The 20156-nt window shown below is 33.9% G+C and overlaps 1 protein-coding gene across 1 annotated transcript; it reads right to left on the bottom strand.

Annotated features, from left to right (window-relative positions):
* Positions 1-8113: 8113 nt before the first annotated feature.
* LOC149791471 (galactose-3-O-sulfotransferase 2-like) lies at positions 8114-12672 on the bottom strand. The gene is made up of 2 exons (XM_089969200.1): positions 12636-12672; positions 8114-11277 (listed from the first exon to the last, which is right to left on the bottom strand). Exon 2 carries the CDS (start codon positions 11247-11249, stop codon positions 10050-10052), a length of 1200 nt encoding a protein of 399 aa, XP_089825326.1. The 5' UTR covers positions 11250-11277; positions 12636-12672; the 3' UTR covers positions 8114-10049.
* Positions 12673-20156: the final 7484 nt, after the last annotated feature.

Raw genomic sequence — 20156 nt, forward strand, 5'->3', positions numbered from 1 at the left:
TATACAATCAGAGAAGAGCAATTACTAACATTCATGGTACCAGGATTTGCAACTGATGAGCTGAAGAAATCTGTCAAAGTTCTTATACATAAATATTTTCCTAAGTCATGGAGAAAAATAACACCGCCATCGAATATTCTCAATCAAGGATACATTTCAAACTTAAAGACTGATTCGGACACTTGCTTGATTTACGGTATGAAAGTTTGAATTTGAATCTGTATGTACGATCATTGTTCACTACGGTCGTGATTGATTTTCAATCGGGAAAGAAAATATAACGGAATTTATTTATTATTAATTCTCGTTCAGACTTTATAATTTGATGGGGTATATGATACTCGTAATGTTTCAGATTATTAAACAATTTCATCAAATTGATGGGTATATTACCCATATTAAATCTGATTATGAAACACTTTCATCAAATTGATGGTGTAAATAATACCCAAAATAATAAAAATCTTATCGAAAACAAAAATAAATAAATCAAAAACTACAAAATAATAATCCTTGACTTTGTCGAGGAACAAATAAATATATCATAACATATTTTAAAAAAATACTGATTCTTGCCTAAATTTCAGGTAAATGATATTCGTAATTGTTGAAATCATTCAGGTTTCATAATTGATGGGGTATATGGTACTCGTAATTATTAATTTTCAAGGACCCCACTTGTCATAACTTCATAACTTTCATTGTCACTACTTTCACTTCACTATTCCTTTAGTGACGTTGTTCCTACAGTCACTGACAACACTTTCACTTTCATAATCATTAATAACTTTGTCACTGTTTTCGTTTTCACGATCTGAAATAATATTTCTTAATTGTCTTATACGATTGTTATAAGTCTTTTTGTTTTGTATTCCTCATGTAATTCTATCTAATTTTTTCAATCACACGTGAGAAAGATACGAATTGTTCAACTTCGTTTTCTTTGATATTAACCAAGGATTGGAACATATCTTGTTGAATGAGCTTAATGAATCTATCTGCTGCTAGTGCATATCTATCTTCAAGTTTTCGTTGTTGTGTTGATTCAAAATCACAAACAATTTTCTCAGGATTTAATTCACCACATTTTGTTACATCGTCATGTTTTAATATTAATCTTTTTCTCTCAGAAATAATAGCCTTAATAATTTCATAGTTCATTATATAAGAAATATATATTTTTAATAAAATATATTTACCCATCCAACACCATTGTGAACTAGTAGATTGCCAAGCGACATTCTATTTCATTTATTTTAACGCACATATATATTTAACAATTCTGCAAACCCTGCCCCAAAATCAACCCCGGGAGGGTAAAAAATATCATCCACCACGTGGTGACGTTGTTGGAAGAAGTGCTTGGCTGTTGAAGATCGAACATTTAGAAAACAACCATATTTACAAACGGGTCCTATTATATATAAGCTAACTGATACTTAGAAATCCAAAAGTAGCTTACGCTTATTTGCTGTTTGTTTTCCGTAATTAGTATCGCTGACAAAATGTAGACGAAGCAAGAAACCTGACAGATTCTAATATATAAAGGTAATATTTCTTAAAAAACAACCAAAGAAACATTGTTCATCAATAAATAAAACTTATTTATACGATTACAGTTTCTACCTTCGCTGACAGAGTTATTCCCCTGGAATATGTCAAGGATCGTATCATCGACGAAGTCATAAGACATTAAATTACGATAGTAGTATTTTCTATTTTATTTCAGGAGTGAAATACTAAAAATATTAGTTGTTTGTAACGCGGATTTGGTTTGTTGTACAGAAGGAGGAAAAATGAACCAAATAAAATATAATGTTTTTATAAGCGCACACAACAAAGATGGTTGCGAGATAACACTTTCTCAAATAGAGCTGATGTTAATATTTTAAATATTTTTAGTTGGTATCTTAACCTATCCATTGAAAATTTAACTTAGACATGAAGTGTGAGGATTGTGGAAACTATACTGGTAATTTGTGTCAGGGAGATTTATTTCTCTGTTAGAAATGTGAGCTGGAACGATTTCATAGGGTGACGAGAAGTACCGTAAGTAGTGGTGAGTGAACTGCTTTGCTTTCTACAAAACAAAATGAACGCTTTGCCATAGGATTATAATGTGAAGCTGCGCGTGGACATCTATTGTGACAGTGACATTGAGACTGCAAAACGGATCCTGTTCTCAGTGGTACAAACAGTTGATACAATGATAACGAGGAAGGGTACGGATACATTTATTAATAATATGAAAGATATTTTGAATCTGTCCACATACTCAAATGACATACTAAATGTTTGTGCATGCGATCTATCACAACTACCACCTTTATCTTACAATTATGTGGATATGTCAATATTATTGAAGGGCATGAAACATGTGAAACATTCAGTGGACATACTTACGTCAGTCCAGTCGGATACGTTACGTGCAGTGCAACGCCTATGTGACGAAACCGATACATGTTCGGTTATCAAAAGTACATTGCCTCCACATGTTGACAATTCGAACACAGTTCATTTTGACATTGTACTCACTGAGAATTTATATGTAAACCGAGGCTACAGTACACCAAATCGTGAGCTGATAAGTCAACCATGTAGGTCAACGAGGAATATTCCGAACCCAGACGTTCAATAGAAAGAACCATTACTAGTAGCACACACGAAGATATGCAATACACGGACTCAAACAGCAACGAGACTCGGAATAGTGCCAACAAGATCTGCTCTGCTTTATGGGATGCAACAGCAGAAATCCATGACAATAATAAATCAGATGTCGGTGAATTAAAACACAGCACAACTGTATTACAAATGCAGGCATGTCCAGAAGACACCAGCGCCTAAGGCGAGGATTTTAAAAACGACAAAACCTTTGCAAAAGTCGCATATTTTTTGCGGAACAACGACCTCTGTATGGCAGCATTTTCACATAAAACATCGCGCACACATCTGCATCAACGACAGCTTAATTAGTTTACAAACGTCCAAGTCACACACCAGTTTCCACGAAGGCGTGGAAGTGTTATCATAGGATAGACAGCGTCCTCAAATGTGCGTACAGTGCGTCCAATGCGTCAGTGATGCATATTCGTGACAAGACTTGCCCCCGAAACGCAGGAATCTGACATTTCGTCGCATATTGAGCATTACTCTGGAGTTAAGCCCACCCAGGTGGAAAAACTAACACGAAATTTAGTACCTATACCAGTTTTAAAATCACATGTGATAACCCTACGCACAATGCATACTATCAAAGAGACTACTATCAAAGTCGGAATTGAACAATCTTATCCACAAATTGGACTCAAATAGGACATAATGGATTCTTTACGCGTTTCGTTTTATAACTTTCGTTCATTATCAAGAAATATACAAATCGTAAGAACTTTATGTGATGTTTCCGGTATTGTTTTCTCGCAAGAATTGTGCCTTCTCGAAAGTTAATTCGACTGTCTTTCATCCGTACACGACGAGTTCTATGAATCAGGGGAATCGCCGATTGAATCTTCTCACGATGTTGATACAGGCAGACCTTACGGAGGTGTCGGGGTACTATACCGTATTATAGAAGTACAACACATAGATGATCCCAGATTAATAGGTATTACTATCCATACGGGGAATCCCTCCTTGCCTTTTGTCGATATCTATTTACCTTGTGATCTTGTGGAAAATCTTAGGGAATTAGTATATTATTTGGGCAAAATTAATTCTACTGTAGAAAATGGTAATACTCTAAATGTTCATGTAGTAGGAAATTGGAATGCTAATACGTTCTCGACTCCCTTTGGAGATGAACTTCGCCTATTTTGTGACGCATAATGGTATATCATATCGAACTTAAAACTAATCGTAGACCACACAAATTGTTTAACTTACGTCAGTGATTCACACAATACAGTGACTTGGTTGGATCATCGTGTCTCTACACATTCTGCTCATTCTGCTATAAGTGATATGAGAATACTACATACCTTAGTAGGGTCAGACCATCGTCCTACTTTAATGACTATTAAGACTGATCTACTTCCCAGATTTGATTCTTTCCCCAATGAACTAATTAGATGCATATGAAACAGCTATCTGGATTATACACTGATATAGTAAAAGCGGTTTTGATTTCCGGTAATAGTTTGACTAGTAAATATAAACGTTTTCACCGGGTTATACCAGGCTGGAATGACTGTGCCAGAGAAATACTCGACTTTGCACGAAATGCTTACCTTATGTGGCGTGATAATGGTAAACATCGTCGTGGTCATCTCAGTAACAAAATGCGCCAGCGATAAACACAATTTAGGTATTCACTTAGATTATGCAAGAAGGAGGAAGTCGAACATAGAGCAGGCTCGCTAGCACAACAATTTGAAAATGTTGACCAACGTGAATTCTGGAAGCAAGTTAAACAAAATACTGAGACAACTTTTAATAAATTACCAATCTGCATTGCTGGGAACCATGGTGAGAATAAGATATGCAACATACGGAAAAAACATTTTGAAGTCTTACTCAATAGTGTTAAAGATGAATCGAATAAGAAGTATATGCGCGTATTGAGGTAATTCCATTATCTGAGATCCAAAGTGCAATAACAAGACGAAAAGGGGGTTAATGTCCAGGATCATATTTGTCATATGTGGAACATTTTAAATATTCAGATACTAGACTTCATACGCTATTGATGATTTTATTTAATTATATGTTTGTGCATAGCTTTGTACCAGATGATTTCACAAACGTTACAATTATACCGCTACTAAAAAGCCAAATTGGTAATAACTACAAACCTATAGCTCTTATGACTATTATTTCAAAAATATATTAACGCATCATACTTCAAAGATGTGAAGTCACAATCTCCGATAATCAGTTTGGTTTGAAAAAGCAGCATTCAACAGATTTATGCCTGTATGTCTTCAAGGAAACTGGCATCTATCTGTAGAACATTTCAGCACAGTGTTTGTATGCTTCTTATACGCTAGTAAGGCATTTTATAGGGTCAGTCATCGGACACTCTTTAAAAAGTTGATTGATATTAAAATGCCTGTCTACATAGTTGATATATTAGTTAACTGGTACGGCAGACAGTTGTCTTATGTGCGATGGTGAAGTTGAATATCCAGCGCTTCCCATGAAACCAATGTGGTGAGGCGGGGGTATTCTTTCCCCTTTGTTATTTAGAATATATATAGAGACGAGTTAAATCGTAACCTAGGTCAGTGTTACATGGGGTTACGTCTGCTTCGAGCTGTGTTGTTTCTTAACAATTTTTAATTTTGCTGATGATATGTCTTTGATAAGTCCTTCTCTCACAAGTTTAAGGAAATTATTAAAGATATGTGAACAATACGCATTTGAGAATGATATAATGTATAATACAAAAAATCAGATTGCATGGTGTTTCAGCCAACGTCTTTCAAATTGCCATCTCCTCCCCCTGTACATCTTAATGGCTATGTTCTTACATATGTCAACAGTTATACCTATTTGGGTCATATTTTGAAATCTAATCTGTCAGATAATGAAGATATGATGAAACGTTACCGAATTTTCTGTACTCGAACAAACATGCTTCTACGAAAAGTTAAGAATTGTTCATTGTATATCAAACTTGGATTTTTCAAATCTTATTGCTTCACTATGTATTGTGCCCCTCTGTGCACAAACTTTAATGAATATATGAAATGAAAACTAGTCAAGATTCTTGGTTTGGAGTTTTTATTTAACATAACAATATTTCCAGTGTGAACACGGACAGGGTCACGTTTGTCACGGATAATCCAAGTATCGTCTTCCTCGTTATTTACCGCTACAATACATTTTACTCTAAAAATATCTTTGATTGTAGAGATAATTAATAATTGTCGCTGCTCGTTGGTCATTCATTGTAGCATCGATAACACCTTTGGAAACACCTTCGGTGTTACGTTTAAATCTGAATGTTGGCCACACATGAGATTCGCCATCATCGCGAAAAAAATTCTTGGCATCATGGATACTTTAAGTAACAGTTTTTCTCGGATCAACCAGAGCTCTCCTCGGCAAGTCAGGAGTTCTTCTGTCAAGAATGAATGTAGCTTTAGAAGGTTCGATTGTAGATAATTCTTCCATATTATGATTAAGGCAAGTCTATATTTCGATTGAAATATAATTATATATAATTATTCAAATAAAGAATAACTTTATTTGGACTTCACTTACAAAGTGTACGAAGAGAGATTTATAGACCAAAACCGCGTTTGAAGTGTGGAATTGGTGTTAGAGGAGAAACGCAGTTGTGTGTGCAATGTGGTGGTAAAAAACACAGAGAGCTGAAAAGATACTATGATATATAAAAAAAATACCACCGACAATGATAAGGTTATAAGAAACGCTGAATACTATCCCGCCATATTTTCAAAATAAATATTTAGACAAATAATACTATTATATAAAATGGAGCAAAATGAGTTTGTAAAACATTATATTATCAAAAATTATGAAGCTTCTCCTAATGGTATCATCAGGAACTGTCGACTAAAAAACCAGTCGGTTTTCTCACTAATGTTGGCTGTCTCATTTTAAATATTGCGAAGAAAACGTGTCACTGTCATAAATTCACGTATGAATGGTTTTGTGGACTAATTGAAAAAGGTTTTGTCATTGATCATATCATTGGTATAAAACTTGATAATACTTTGTGTAATTTACGAGCTGTTAGATAGAGTCGCATTTGTAAATTTGGAGAAACTGGTGATAATGATAAGAGAGCAAGATCATTTGTCTCTACAAATGTAGAAACTTGGCAAAGAAACAATATTTAAATCGACATATGCAACCGCAAAATATTTGGATATTTGCTCAGCTTCGGTAAAACGTGTCGCAGATAAAATAACAAGATCAACATTTTAAAAGAAATACGAACAACCTATAATGTTTAAGTATTGCACATAGCAAGAATTATAACTCTGACAAGGATACATAGAGCGATTAAAGTGTGACCTTGCTCGTATTTTTACAATAAGATAAGATAAGAATTCTTTACTTCAAACTATATATATCTAAATTACAATATAGATATAAAGCAAACACATTGTAAACATAAAAGAACACACACACACACACACACATATATATATATATATATATATATATATATATATATATATATATATATATATATATATATATATATATATATATATATATATTACGTACTAGCATACACATACATCTACACAATTAACTGCGCTCTGTATTGTTAAGAATTAAATTAAGTGGCACATTTAAAGAGTAATTTATTCCATCTGTTAATAATTAGAGAATTTTTGAATTGAATGTCATAGTTCCAAAGAGATTTTAATACACGGTTCTTACTACTAGATATTCTTGTCATCATTGAGAATACATACTCTCTCATTACTTCATCAAACTGAGTGCATTATAATTTACAAATTTGTTGGAGGCACTGTTCCATCTAGGAAGACCTAATAAAAAGCGAAGACTATTATTATAACCAATAACTATTATGAACCGTATTATGAACAAGCTTATCTTGTGACCGGAGTTATTTATGCAGTATTTCCGCTGAATGAGAAACCTAGCGTTAATGATCTCAAAGCAATTTAATTTTCAAAAATAAATCGTGTAGCCGAGCGAATTACAGAACATTTCACAAACGCGATACGTGGAAATAAACAAACAGATCTACGACGCGAAAAATAATAAGTTGACAGAAGCAGTCAAGGACAAATGAGCTACAATAAAAGATGTTGCTTAATCAAATAATGAGATGGCTCAAATGGGATAAGTTATATTTAGTAGCTCCATCCGTAGATATTCAGAGATGCTACGAAGTGCTTGAAGATTTTAATGATAATGCAAAATTGTTTGACGAGGATCGTAATGTGATTATTGATTGTATCACCGATAATGATGAAGCTCCATCTGTAGATGACCTCGATGACCTCGATGGATTTATTAATAATCTCGTAGTATATGACGACGTAATTTTGGACAAAGAATCAAATCCAGCTAGATTATTTTCTCGAGGTAGGCATAGAAACACAGACGTGATTTATGTTACTCAGCGATATAAACAAATACCTTAAGTGATCAGAGATAAATGCAATATTTTGATTGTGTTTAATGGAGTTGATACACACATTCTGCGAAACATTCATCAGATTTGGTGTTCAGGGGATATGGACATGATTAAGTTTAGAAATTTCTTTTCAAAAGCACAATCTACTCCATACGGATTTATAACAATAAATGTACATGATCCTCGATCGCTATATTGTATAGGTCTCGATAAAATCTTTGGATAAAAAGACAGCAGCAGGTAGGATGCGACCACAAATGAGTGTCTGAAATGTAAACAAAACAGACATACTTGTTGAAAACAGACGACAAAGATAAAGTAACAAAATGAGCTAACCCAATTAGACAAACTCTCGATAGTTGGAGGCTTCGGTTTGACGTTATTGACCTTTTATTTTTCATTTTCGTAGGAAGATTCATTTTTCATAAATGGAATTTCCATCAAATGGTCTGTTCACCCTCCATGCTGCTAAATAAATAAATAAATAAATAAATAAATAAAAGCAATTTTGATCGTGTTGTAAATTCTAGTAATGCACGTCTCAGATGTAGTGTACGAGTAAATAGTATTCCGTAGATGGCGCTAAGAAGTGGAATTGTAATTAATGACACTTTTGGGTCTGGGCAAAAAGACAAGACAACCCGCAATAAAGGAATCAAAACAAGGGAACAAAACCTCCACTAAGATTACGGTACATGTGTGTGCCTGAGAGAGAGAGAGAGAGAGAGAGAGAGAGAGAGAGAGAGAACATAGTTTAGGCGAATGAAAGAACAAGTTTTTTTTTTTAAAGCAACAATTTGGTAGCACTTGAAATCTTATAAGGGCTGTATGATTATAATAAGGAATTAAAATCGGGTAACAGGGAATAAAGCATGCTTATTATAATTCCAAAGAAATTAGTCCTGAAAGATCTATATATCATTATGGGACTCTAGCTAATGTTAACGTTAAACACTAAATTTGTTCGTTTGTCATGGAGATTTATAATGGATTGTTTAGGTTTCACATTTTCAAGACTGTTTTCATTTAACGAAACATATATATCCAGCTTGTTAGGTTTTTCTTCTGCAATAAATAAAATTATATTATCTTCAATCTCTTTTTGGGCTAAGAATGTTCGCAATATCCTGCCGCATTTTATCTGACGATTTTGTTTACTTACAAACCCAATAATGGATTTATAGCCATATTTTGTTACGACGCCGTAGCGCCCGCTTTGGAGAACATATCTCTCATGAGCATGTTCATTTAATACCGCGCATACGAAAGCAGCAACACGTTTTTTATCCTTCCACAATCACCCTTCAAACCTGGTACATTTCCGGAGTACTTCCGATAGAACTATTTCTGAAATCAGTCCATTCATCAAGATTAATAACTTAAGACAATGCAGTGTCAGAAACCTGAGACAAAGGGAAGCCATTGCTTTCCGAGAAAACTTCAGCGCTGGCCATTTAACCTGCATACAAACGTGGATGAGTTCTGTCACCAACGATTATAAATGACTATGTAAATTAAACTGAATGGATGCTTTCAAGTAATCGTTTAAATTTTGAATGATGTAACAAATTTATGCCTGAAAAAGATACAATATTCTCTCACGTGATACTGGTGATATTTTGGAGTGGGCGACTAAATGGTTATTGGCGCAGAAAACTGGGTAGTTTCACCCTGAAATATGTCTGGTATTCAAATATGGCAGATCTGGGTCTGTGCAGTTCGCTGTAGGACTCGGCGTAGAAGCGAATATGTGCGGTAAATAAAGGCAGCTGTTGATAAGGGCTTTTATATCATCTCAGATCAAAGCTGTCTTACAATGCCTGTTGGCCAACTATTTGACTGAAGTGCATTACACTATCAAAACATATACACATGTTAACTGTAATGACGTATTCCACTTAGTAGCACTGACTAGTAATCGCACCTGAAAAGAGAAATATAAACAAAATAACAAATGATCCCTTCAAATGTCCCTTGACCCGTATTGTCTCTCTCGTATCATTTGAACGAATTGTATTTCACCCATTCTCATTAACTGGCAATCTTCCCATGTAATGTTAAATGTTTTACTCCACTTTGATTCAGTTATGGGTAGAAATTCATCCTTTTCAGGATTATTCAAACAGAAGATACTGGTGTTTTTTCTAACTTCTTTAAATAGCACCAATTCGTCATCAAAGTCAGGTCCCTCGTCTCGAATCTGAGCTCGAAGTTTACGAAGAAAAAATTCGTAAAGTTCGTAATCCAACTTGGCCCACTGTCTATAGAATTGACGATCGTGTGATTGTACGAGAGTGCTTTCCTTCTTATTTATAGCGACATTTTTGTCCAAGAATACAACATCTTTCATGCTCCATTGAAGATACCTTCGCATTAAAATAATAGATTCCTCCATTTGTTCAGCAATTATTACTAGCCTAAACTCCGATGCTAATTTTTCTAAGATCATTTTCACTTCGCTTGAGTTAAATTTGTTAAACAATTGCAACGGAAATCCGAATTCCAGAGCTTGCCGGTTGTTTGTCCACGAGCCAATAACAGACCCAGGTTCATACTTTAGTGGATCTCTAATGTAACTCGATGCAGGAAAATCACCGAGTATTTTCTTAAAGATATAGCCTGGACGGAAATAGTTCAAGGTAGATTTGTATTGCTCGTATGGTTCTCTCAGAATACCTATATATTTCGTATCGTTTGGAAGAAAACGATCAAATGCTGACTTATTGTACATTACATGGTTACAGAGTATGTCAAAAGACTTGTCCTTAGGGGTAGGAAGGATGTTTGAATTGGTCAGCGATTCTCTGAGGCTAATAATGTTAGGATAGCCGAACTGATTTTTGGCCGGTGATAAAACAAAGGTTAAATTTCTTGCCCACCCAAAACGAAGAAAGATATTCTGTGCTGTGGAACTGGCAGCTTTGTGAACCTTGAGAAATGCAACATGGCGGACTTCATTGCTGAAGTCTAAACCTTTGCTAGACGTCAAAATTGATGATTCAACTGTTGACTCATTAGGGGCAATCATTTCGGATTGTGCAATTGTTTTGAACGTTGTTTCACGTGTTGCTTGGAACGTATCTTCCATAGTGGAGTCCCGCTTGTCCAACCTGACGTTTCCTTGGCAGGTATGGTCCATATTGTGCACGATGTTGAAGACCATGAAGCCGATGATGCAGAAAAGAAGGACCCTGAGAATGAAATGATTAAGAAGTTTACATTTTATTGCTAGAATATTAAAGGACAAACATTTTTTACCGTCATCCACAAGAATAATTATAAATTCCTACCACGTTTGTATTGTTACATAGCGAGTGCTATTAATCCTTTCTGTCCAGTGTATACGAATATCATGATAATATCCAGCCATCGTGTTATAGAGGTATATACCTAGGATCTAAATGTCAAACCATATTGATATGATACAAAGAGCCATTACAACATTATTTACGGCTACGAGGAGCAGGACTAGCTTTTGACACGGTAAAGACAGAGTGGCGTGAAGATTAAAAATGAGTTTTGTTACAATGTTACTAGTGATATTTTTGTAAAATCAAACTAAATCACACAGCAGTCAGTGTTGATTTAACAAATAACATCAATGGAAAACACAAGGAATTCCACTGATGTCGGAAATATAGGTTAGTGAAATATAGGTTACTGTATATTAGTTTAGAGGTCGTACAATTTGCACTTCTAATTGAGATTTGTTTAAAAGCAGCATTTTTATGACGATGTATGCAAAAGTAGCCAGTATATAGAATCCGCAAGAGGAATGTAGTGTAAGAACTAGAACGAAAAAAGTATCTAACGATGACCTTCATGAGCTGTGAAGTTTGTGCTTCTCAGACTTGATGGTGACATGAATTTATTATAAAGAAAACAAAACATTGGAAGCATTGATGAACAATCGATTTTATCATTTTTGTAGGAGAGACAATAATGTCGTCATCAAGACATTTGAATATTTGCAGCCATTTGCAGGCATAATGACTAAAATCTCTTGCAAATTATAGATGATACATTTAGCGAGTAACGAGTGCGAGTTAAAAAATAGAGACATAGTTTATGGTAAATTTTTAACGCAACTAATTGTTGAAGTAGACGTTGTCTAGAGGGGTATAATAATGGTATTAAAGGTATCAATCACTTAAAAAGTCTCTCAAGAAACGTTTCTTTAAAACAAAACAAAAAATGAGAACACCTAATTTTACACATATAAATGGTGTTTGATTGCTTTTACAATTTCAGATAGACCAGATGTAATCTAAATTACACAGCATTAGCGGAAGGAAATGTTATTTTATAGGAACGATAAATAAAGCAAGCATTGAAACCTCATGAAGCTCTAATATAAAATAATACTGTTATGATTGTTGATGATAAAACCAATCCTGCGTTGAAAGTCACTGTGTCCAAAATAAAACAAATAAAAATAATCTTTGCTAAGAACAACTAGCCTTGCCAGGCAGTTCTTATCACTTCTTATATGCTTGACTGCATGGGTAATCTCCCCTTTCCCAAATTATGCTACAGTTATTTTACTTACCAAAGAGTCTTTCGCGTTGCGTATCGTGCCAACCAACGCATCTGCAAACATAAACAAAAAAATACAATGATCTCAGGAGAAAAGAAGCATTTAATTAGACCACACCACATCATCATATATACGTTGCCGTAAAATACTACACCAATTCATGATGTCTAAGTTACCATTTACTTATTGCAAATCAAAACACCATGCGACAACATGTCTAATTTGCAGGAAAACACTACACCACATCATCATGTCTAGGTTGCTATTCACCTATTTCAAATCAAAATACCACACCACATCATCATGTCTAATTTGCAGGAAAACACCACACACGGCATGATGTCGAAGTTGCCGGAAAACACATCACCACATTGTGATGTCTAAGTTTCCAGAAAACATCACACTAAATCATGATGTCTAAGTTGCCATTCACCTATTGGAAATCAAAACACCACGCGACATCGTCTTGTTTAAATTGCACGATAACACCACACGACATCATGATGTCTAAATTGCCTGTAAACACCACACCACCATGGCTAAGTTGCCTGAAAATTTAAAACTACATCATCATGTCTAGGTTGCAAGTGAACACCAGACCAAGGTGTCAGAGTTGCTGGAAAGGACGACACCATAGTATCACATCTGTGTTCTATGAAAACATCACACAAGATCATGATGTCTAAGTTGTCATCACACAAGATCATGATGTCTAAGTTGTCAGAAAACACCATACTACACCATGATGTCTAAGTTGCAGAAAACACCACTACATATTAGTATATCTAAGTTGCCGGAAAACAAAACACCACATTATAACATCTAAGTTACCAGAAAACACCATACCATATCATGTTTAAATTGGTAGAAAACGAAACACTACATCATCATGTCTAAATTACCATTGACCAGTTGCAACTTCAATTTAAATATAAACTTTATTATTTGTTGAAATTCCTCAGGAGTGTAATAGCATATCATGTACGCTGCATGCATGTTTGAATAATACTGATGTCATGCGCAGGCGCATCATAAACATAGTGGTTAGAAATAGAAGACAGAAAAATTTAAAATTCACAAAGGTGTTCACAATATTTTTATTAATACGATAGTATGTGAAGGAAATACACGAGTAAATACAAAAGAGTTGCATATTTTAAATCATGTAAAATATTTAGTGTTTTTTTTTTATTATACGCAAAAAGGAAAATCCAAGAATTAATCGACCATAATAAAGTGGACATTAAACAGTTTTGAAAGTAAGTCTACCGTGAATATAATCCACCTTATTCTATCAAGACTATATTTGGAGGTGAGGATGGAGGTGGCCAGTCAGCAAGCATAAAAATTAAGTCCAATCATTAGATTCATTTCTTGCTTGTATGACTCAAGCCAGAAACTTATGTTTTTATGCAAAATACACAGATATTCCAAATTATTAGTAATAATGTCATTGTGCATAACTTTAAATAAATCAAGGATCTTCGTTTGTTCTAAATTGGGAACAAAACTAAATTTTGCTGCTTTATTTTCTATTTTTGATATAACCAAAAAAATTAAGAAACCTTGTACGAATTTCCTATCCAGTTATCTACCAACATTGTTACTAGTAATTGCACTTACCTCAAATGTATATCCTTCTAACAAAGTAGCCGAAGACAAAATAACAAATGAATAAATTAAAAGGAAATTTCTTTTAAGAGGCTTTAAGGATACTGTATTTGAGCCTGTACGCGTTCTGAATTCTGAGTATGTGTTGCTCAGCGTACCAATCTCAATATTAGTATTTTAATCATGTAAAGTGTTCAATTTTTTCTTAGGCTGGTATACTGACGTCGACAGTAATGAAGTTACAGGGTGCCAGACCAAGCGATAAAAGAGACATCAAACAATATGGAAGATGTGAGTTAGTAAACAAAGAACTATTCTTCATCTAAAAAAGATTGTTTCGCTATTCTTCTTCTTGTTATTCATCTACATTTTCCTCTTTTCATAGACGTTCGAGAGATCAAGGCATGGGAACACAGCAATCTATGATTTCATGCAACATCTCACCCAAATAATGCAGAATACGTAAAAGTTGATCATTCTTATGGGAGATCCAGATTTTCATGGAACAGTGTACACCTTCCCAAGGTGTGTTGTTATAGATCGAAAGTCAAGCTTGTCGAGAAATTGTATTCTTGACAAGAAACGTGGTGAAATAACGGGATAAATTGATAAGTTGGAATACATCTTGCATATACTTAATACATTATCGATATATCTGGATTAAATTACACATGTGGAAAAAAACTATCCTCATAAGATACGTCCCGTAGTGAATGGATGTCGTGTTTGATTTGTATAGATTACCATGGGAACATTGTTCTACATCCATATGTTGCCAATGTTCTTGCTGTTAAGTATTGCAAAAATGCACATTTTTATCTGACTTTTGTTAATTTTTGCCCTAGTTAGAAAAACATCGTTGATGTCTGCTATAGAATATTCTTCATTTTGATAGATCGAATCGTGTAGCGTGGGTATCATTCCAATTATGAAAGGACCTTATATCACATACAACCTTTCCATGTGAGTGAAGATCGATCAGGTCAAAAACCTCGAAAGGGCGTAAAATATGAAGTTCAATTTTCATAGTTACAAACAGATTGAGAAAATAGAAGGAACGTCAAGCAATACATAACAGAACTCATATCTTTACTATTGTTTGCAAGTATTGTCAAGGTACATAAATATAAAATTATTTCTTTTCTGGTGTTATGAACTAATAACTTCTAGTTCTTTTCTCGTCACAGGATGCTATTTAGCCAATGTAAATACTCATAACAAAGAGTCGATAAAAATGTGAAATGATATTACTGATGTTTTCAATAATATTAATAATAATAATAATAATAATAATAATAATAATAATCTATAAATTCAGCATTAGCAAGTTACCTTAGTAAAATTGCATAACTTCTAACTGAATCGTTTCTTTTTTTTGTTGTTTTGGCATTTCCTTCCTTGGTTTTTGAGAAAAAACTCAAAATAAGTAGATTTATGACTTGTTTCTGTAAATTCGCTCAGAAGTCGTTTACGCTAACATGCTTGATGGGTGCTTTCAAACTGAATAATGTCAATTTGCTTTAAAATTTGTTTATAAGATCAGCGATACTCTAAATGTTTTATAATCTCGTATGCCTCTATATTCCTCTGGTAGGATCACTCTGGCTTCAGCGGATGATACAGAAATTATTCCTGACGAGATAAATAGTCTGTTAAATTTTTAAAGGAGCGTGAATGTTACTTTGGGTTACAGGGGATAGAAAAAGAACATAAACCCACTCTCCAGACTAGTTTTGTACGTTTGCAACATTAACGGAATTCATTCAATGTGAGACTCTTCCTGTTTCTTCGGCATTCGTATTTTAGTTCCTAATAAACTGTGGATGTAACAATTATTTTTCTTGCAGAAAGATAATTGTTGAAACTACATCGTGCACCCATTGAGAGACACGAATATATATATATATATATATATATATATATATATATATATATATATATATATATATATATATATATACATATATACATACATTAAGTGATGTCGTATTTGAGTAATCACTGCGTGTAAATGTTTCAAATATAATTTAAGTGAAATTATTATTATATTTATAACTAATATGAATCAGTTTCAAACGTTATTATGGTCGTACATTAAAAGCGTGAATGAATCATACATTTTTCAATTAAATTTTCCATCGCTATTAAAGAAAGACATTTGACTATATCATTAACTAATATCAAAAATTAGGAGATATACGACTTGCTGTGTGAAATATACCTAACAAAGACTGACAATATCATCGGTGCATTTTCTTTTGCAATATTTTCTTTAAAGGTTTGACGGTATTCTCAAAGATTGTTTGTCAGTGACCTCATCTCTTTGAGATATAATTTAAATTGGATCTCCACAGTCCTAGCTGAAGATCTGATGGACACCAGAAACAGGTAATGTTTTTTGACAACTATGGTTCACCAATTAAATAATCACAACTTTAACATTTCTGGAAGTTATGCATGCCATTCGGAACAGATTATTAACAATTACCCTCCCTAGCATGAATTTGCAAAGCGTTATCTAATAGGTTACTAAAATTAACCGTACGATTTACGTTTCATCAATCAAATAGTTATATCACATAAAACATAGTCTTGTAATATAGCGGCAATAGTCCTTACATATCGTACTTTAGAAAGGAAGTTTTTTTTTCTTTAGATCTTTAGATCTGGCTTGAGAAGAGTTACTATAAGAAACAAAATTAAGACAATAAAACGAGGACTTTCAAGACAAGATGCAAATGGAAAGGCAGTAGCGGCCGTAGCGAGGTGCGATATGTGCAATCGCACCGGATCCGCATGCTGGGGGATAACACTTTTGTATTTTGTTTAAAACATTATAATTAAAGCATCTTATTTAAAAGAAATGATTTTGAATACAATCCTGTGCTTTTGTCTATTAATATATCACATAATTTCAACAGTGATACAGAAATTAAGTTTTAGGGTCCATTGTCCTCATTCGTACCGGGCCCTCAGAGCCCTGAAAGTGCTGCTCCTAAAGTTTTATCAAAATGAGATTAAACGCAAATGTTTCACTGAAGTTGTATTACAACAAGTACTCTGAGCTCATACTTGGCACTTCATTTCTTTTGAGTTTCAAATTTCATGTAGATATGGTATGGGTGCAATTTTAATTCCATGGGAACATTTAAAATCTGATTATCACGTTTAAGCACATTTGACGCACCAGTTATAAAGAAACAATCATGACAGTTATAAGCTTTGACGTGCAACTAGAGCTTCATGCTAATCCGTGTTAGCTCTGTCAAGTCAATGGATCTCAGTATTATCGCGCGTGCGTGTGTGTTTGAGAGAGAGAGAGAGAGAGAGAGAGAGAGAGAGAGAGAGAAGAGAGACGTGTACTGTAGTACATCAAGTTACAATAAAGGAAGCTCCCATTATCTTGAAAATTTGTTCGATACATTTACACATTACTGATTAAAGTGACCAAGTTGTATTTTTAGTTCTTTGCTACTTATTATTAACACAAAACACGACATGATTATTGTTTAAAAATTATGATGTTCTTGGTATTTGTCTCTATCTTCGTTTACTATTGGTGTTAAGATACTTAATTTTTCCAGCTAATAACAAAATTATTATTTATATTCATTGGTAAAAATGAGATACAAATTTGAGGGTAGGGGATGTTAATGCATTAAGATGTAAGGACGTGAATGATGCGAGAGCTAAACAACATTTTGCACCTGTTATTTCAATATTTTCAAAGAAACGCCTCTGTAATATCAGTGTCTGTATCCTCTGTAATATCAGTGTCTGTATCCTATGTTCATATTGGATGTTGAGTTCTTTTCATTCAGGTGCTTAATAAAAGTCGTCTGCATACATCGAGTTATACAAACACCATACTACGGATGCTATAAATGCTAAATACCCCATCATCTAGCACATCGTCAAAGAATGAAAAGATATTTCATATTTTCGCCAAATTACGAAAGGAACGGACGTTTATGAAAGTAAACATTGTCGTATCAGGTACTTCAGGACATATCTACAAATCCGGACGAATAATATGATTAAAATACATTGCAGAGTTTAACGGTACCTTCACAAAATCTAGTTTTAATAGATACTATATTAACTGTGTGCTAGCAGTTCAGGCCTGGAAAAACATATCACACAAGCTGTTGCTTGACATAGGAAAGCAACAGAACAAAGTCATTGCTTACATCAGGTTCAAACATAAACGCAAGAAACTAAAAGCAAATTTTGAAGACGACTACTCAGATAGTATTATTTTAAGAAGACGAAAATAAATATGCAATGCTTCATCAAGTAGATAGAATTTCTGTTTCGTGAGTTGATACAGAAACAACGATACTGTAGAAGTCGTTCCAAGATTATAATAACGACACTTTAAAGGAATCATTCTAGTATCATCCATCTATCTGTTTTTAGACAAGATATGTAATGCCCTATTGACTGAACAAACAAATCTAGTCTCGCATCATGCTTAATGAGTTACCACAAAATATCCCATATAATAAACTATTATTTCTACCGATGCAATTCACCTTCCCTTTGACAGAAGAAGTCTTAATGACGTCAATACTTTATTGATCGTGGTGCGTATCGCATCACATGCTATCAAAGCAGATGCTTGAAATTAATCGGTGACAGCTTTAAAACTGCTCAGTGGAATCATGTAATATCTTTGTATAGAGCATTCTGTATGTGGCATATTCATTCAAGGTACATAAAATGAGTTCGTTTTCGTTCAACGATGTAAACATTCATATTCTATTGAAGTCAGTCTAATGCGGTTGAAGCATACACATACATAATGCACACAATCAGAGGATCGTTAGTTTTATAAAATAAAGGAAAATGCAGACGACGAAACACTAATGAGTTAATAGATGCTAGGAAAAAATGACACATACACCAGCTGCGGTCGATCGGAGGTTAAGACGAACTAGATGATGCGATTACATACAAAAAATACTTAAATAACGGTTACTTGCCAATAATTATTCCAAGGATGAACGTGAATTAAGTTACTTGGAAGGTTTTAAGTTTATCTGGGACATACAATTACAGAGTATACGATAATGAAATATCAACTAAATGAATGGCCATGTACCCTCAATCTATAAATGCAGAAACACATTCCTTGTATGCGACAACAATCATGAATGTATAAACAAATGCAGAAATTTGTTTAGAAATGTAGAAACACCCCCCACAGTCCAATGTCTTTATATTTCCCCCCTTGAACTACTTTAGTTCATTTACGTGACCTAAATTAACATACACCATATTAGCATAGATAATGAATATATATATATATATATATATATATATATATATATATATATATATATATATATATATATATATATATATATATATATATATATATATATATATATATAATTTATGTATTTATTTATATACCAGATTATAATTGTGTGCTGCAGTTTGAAACCAAATGTGTTACTCGTACCTTCCTCGATATCAACTAAATGAATGGCCATGTACCCTCAATCTATAAATGCAGAAACACATTCCTTGTATGCGACAACAATCATGAATGTATAAACAAATGCAGAAATTTGTTTAGAAATGTAGAAACACCCCCCACAGTAAATATATATATATATTCATTATCTATGCTAATTTTAAAATTTTAAGTAAACTAAACTTTGGAAACAACTGCACCTTAACACCTATGAAATTCCTGTATAATGTTAAATCACGCTGTAGCAGTGTAGAGATAATGCGGATGTGTGATACTGGCAGGAAAATACAAAAGACGGGTGGGTCAGAAAAGCATGCTGGAGTGCGATGATCAACAGGTGCCCGTTTTTGATTGTGTGGAGAGGCTAAAATGGTACACGTGCAGGGGCATATCATATTTAGACGAATTCATTTTATCAGCAAATGACTCATCCCTCCCAA

The sequence above is a fragment of the Sinohyriopsis cumingii genome, chromosome 9, assembly GCF_028554795.1.
Source record: "Sinohyriopsis cumingii isolate HCF-2022 chromosome 9, ASM2855479v2, whole genome shotgun sequence".
In the NCBI taxonomy this organism is placed as follows: Eukaryota; Metazoa; Mollusca; class Bivalvia; order Unionida; family Unionidae; genus Sinohyriopsis; species Sinohyriopsis cumingii.

Excerpts from the sequence above, each read along its gene's own strand:
- LOC149791471 (XM_089969200.1), bottom strand. The coding sequence starts at position 11,249 with ATGGTCTTCAACATCGTGCACAATATGGACCATACCTGCCAAGGAAAC.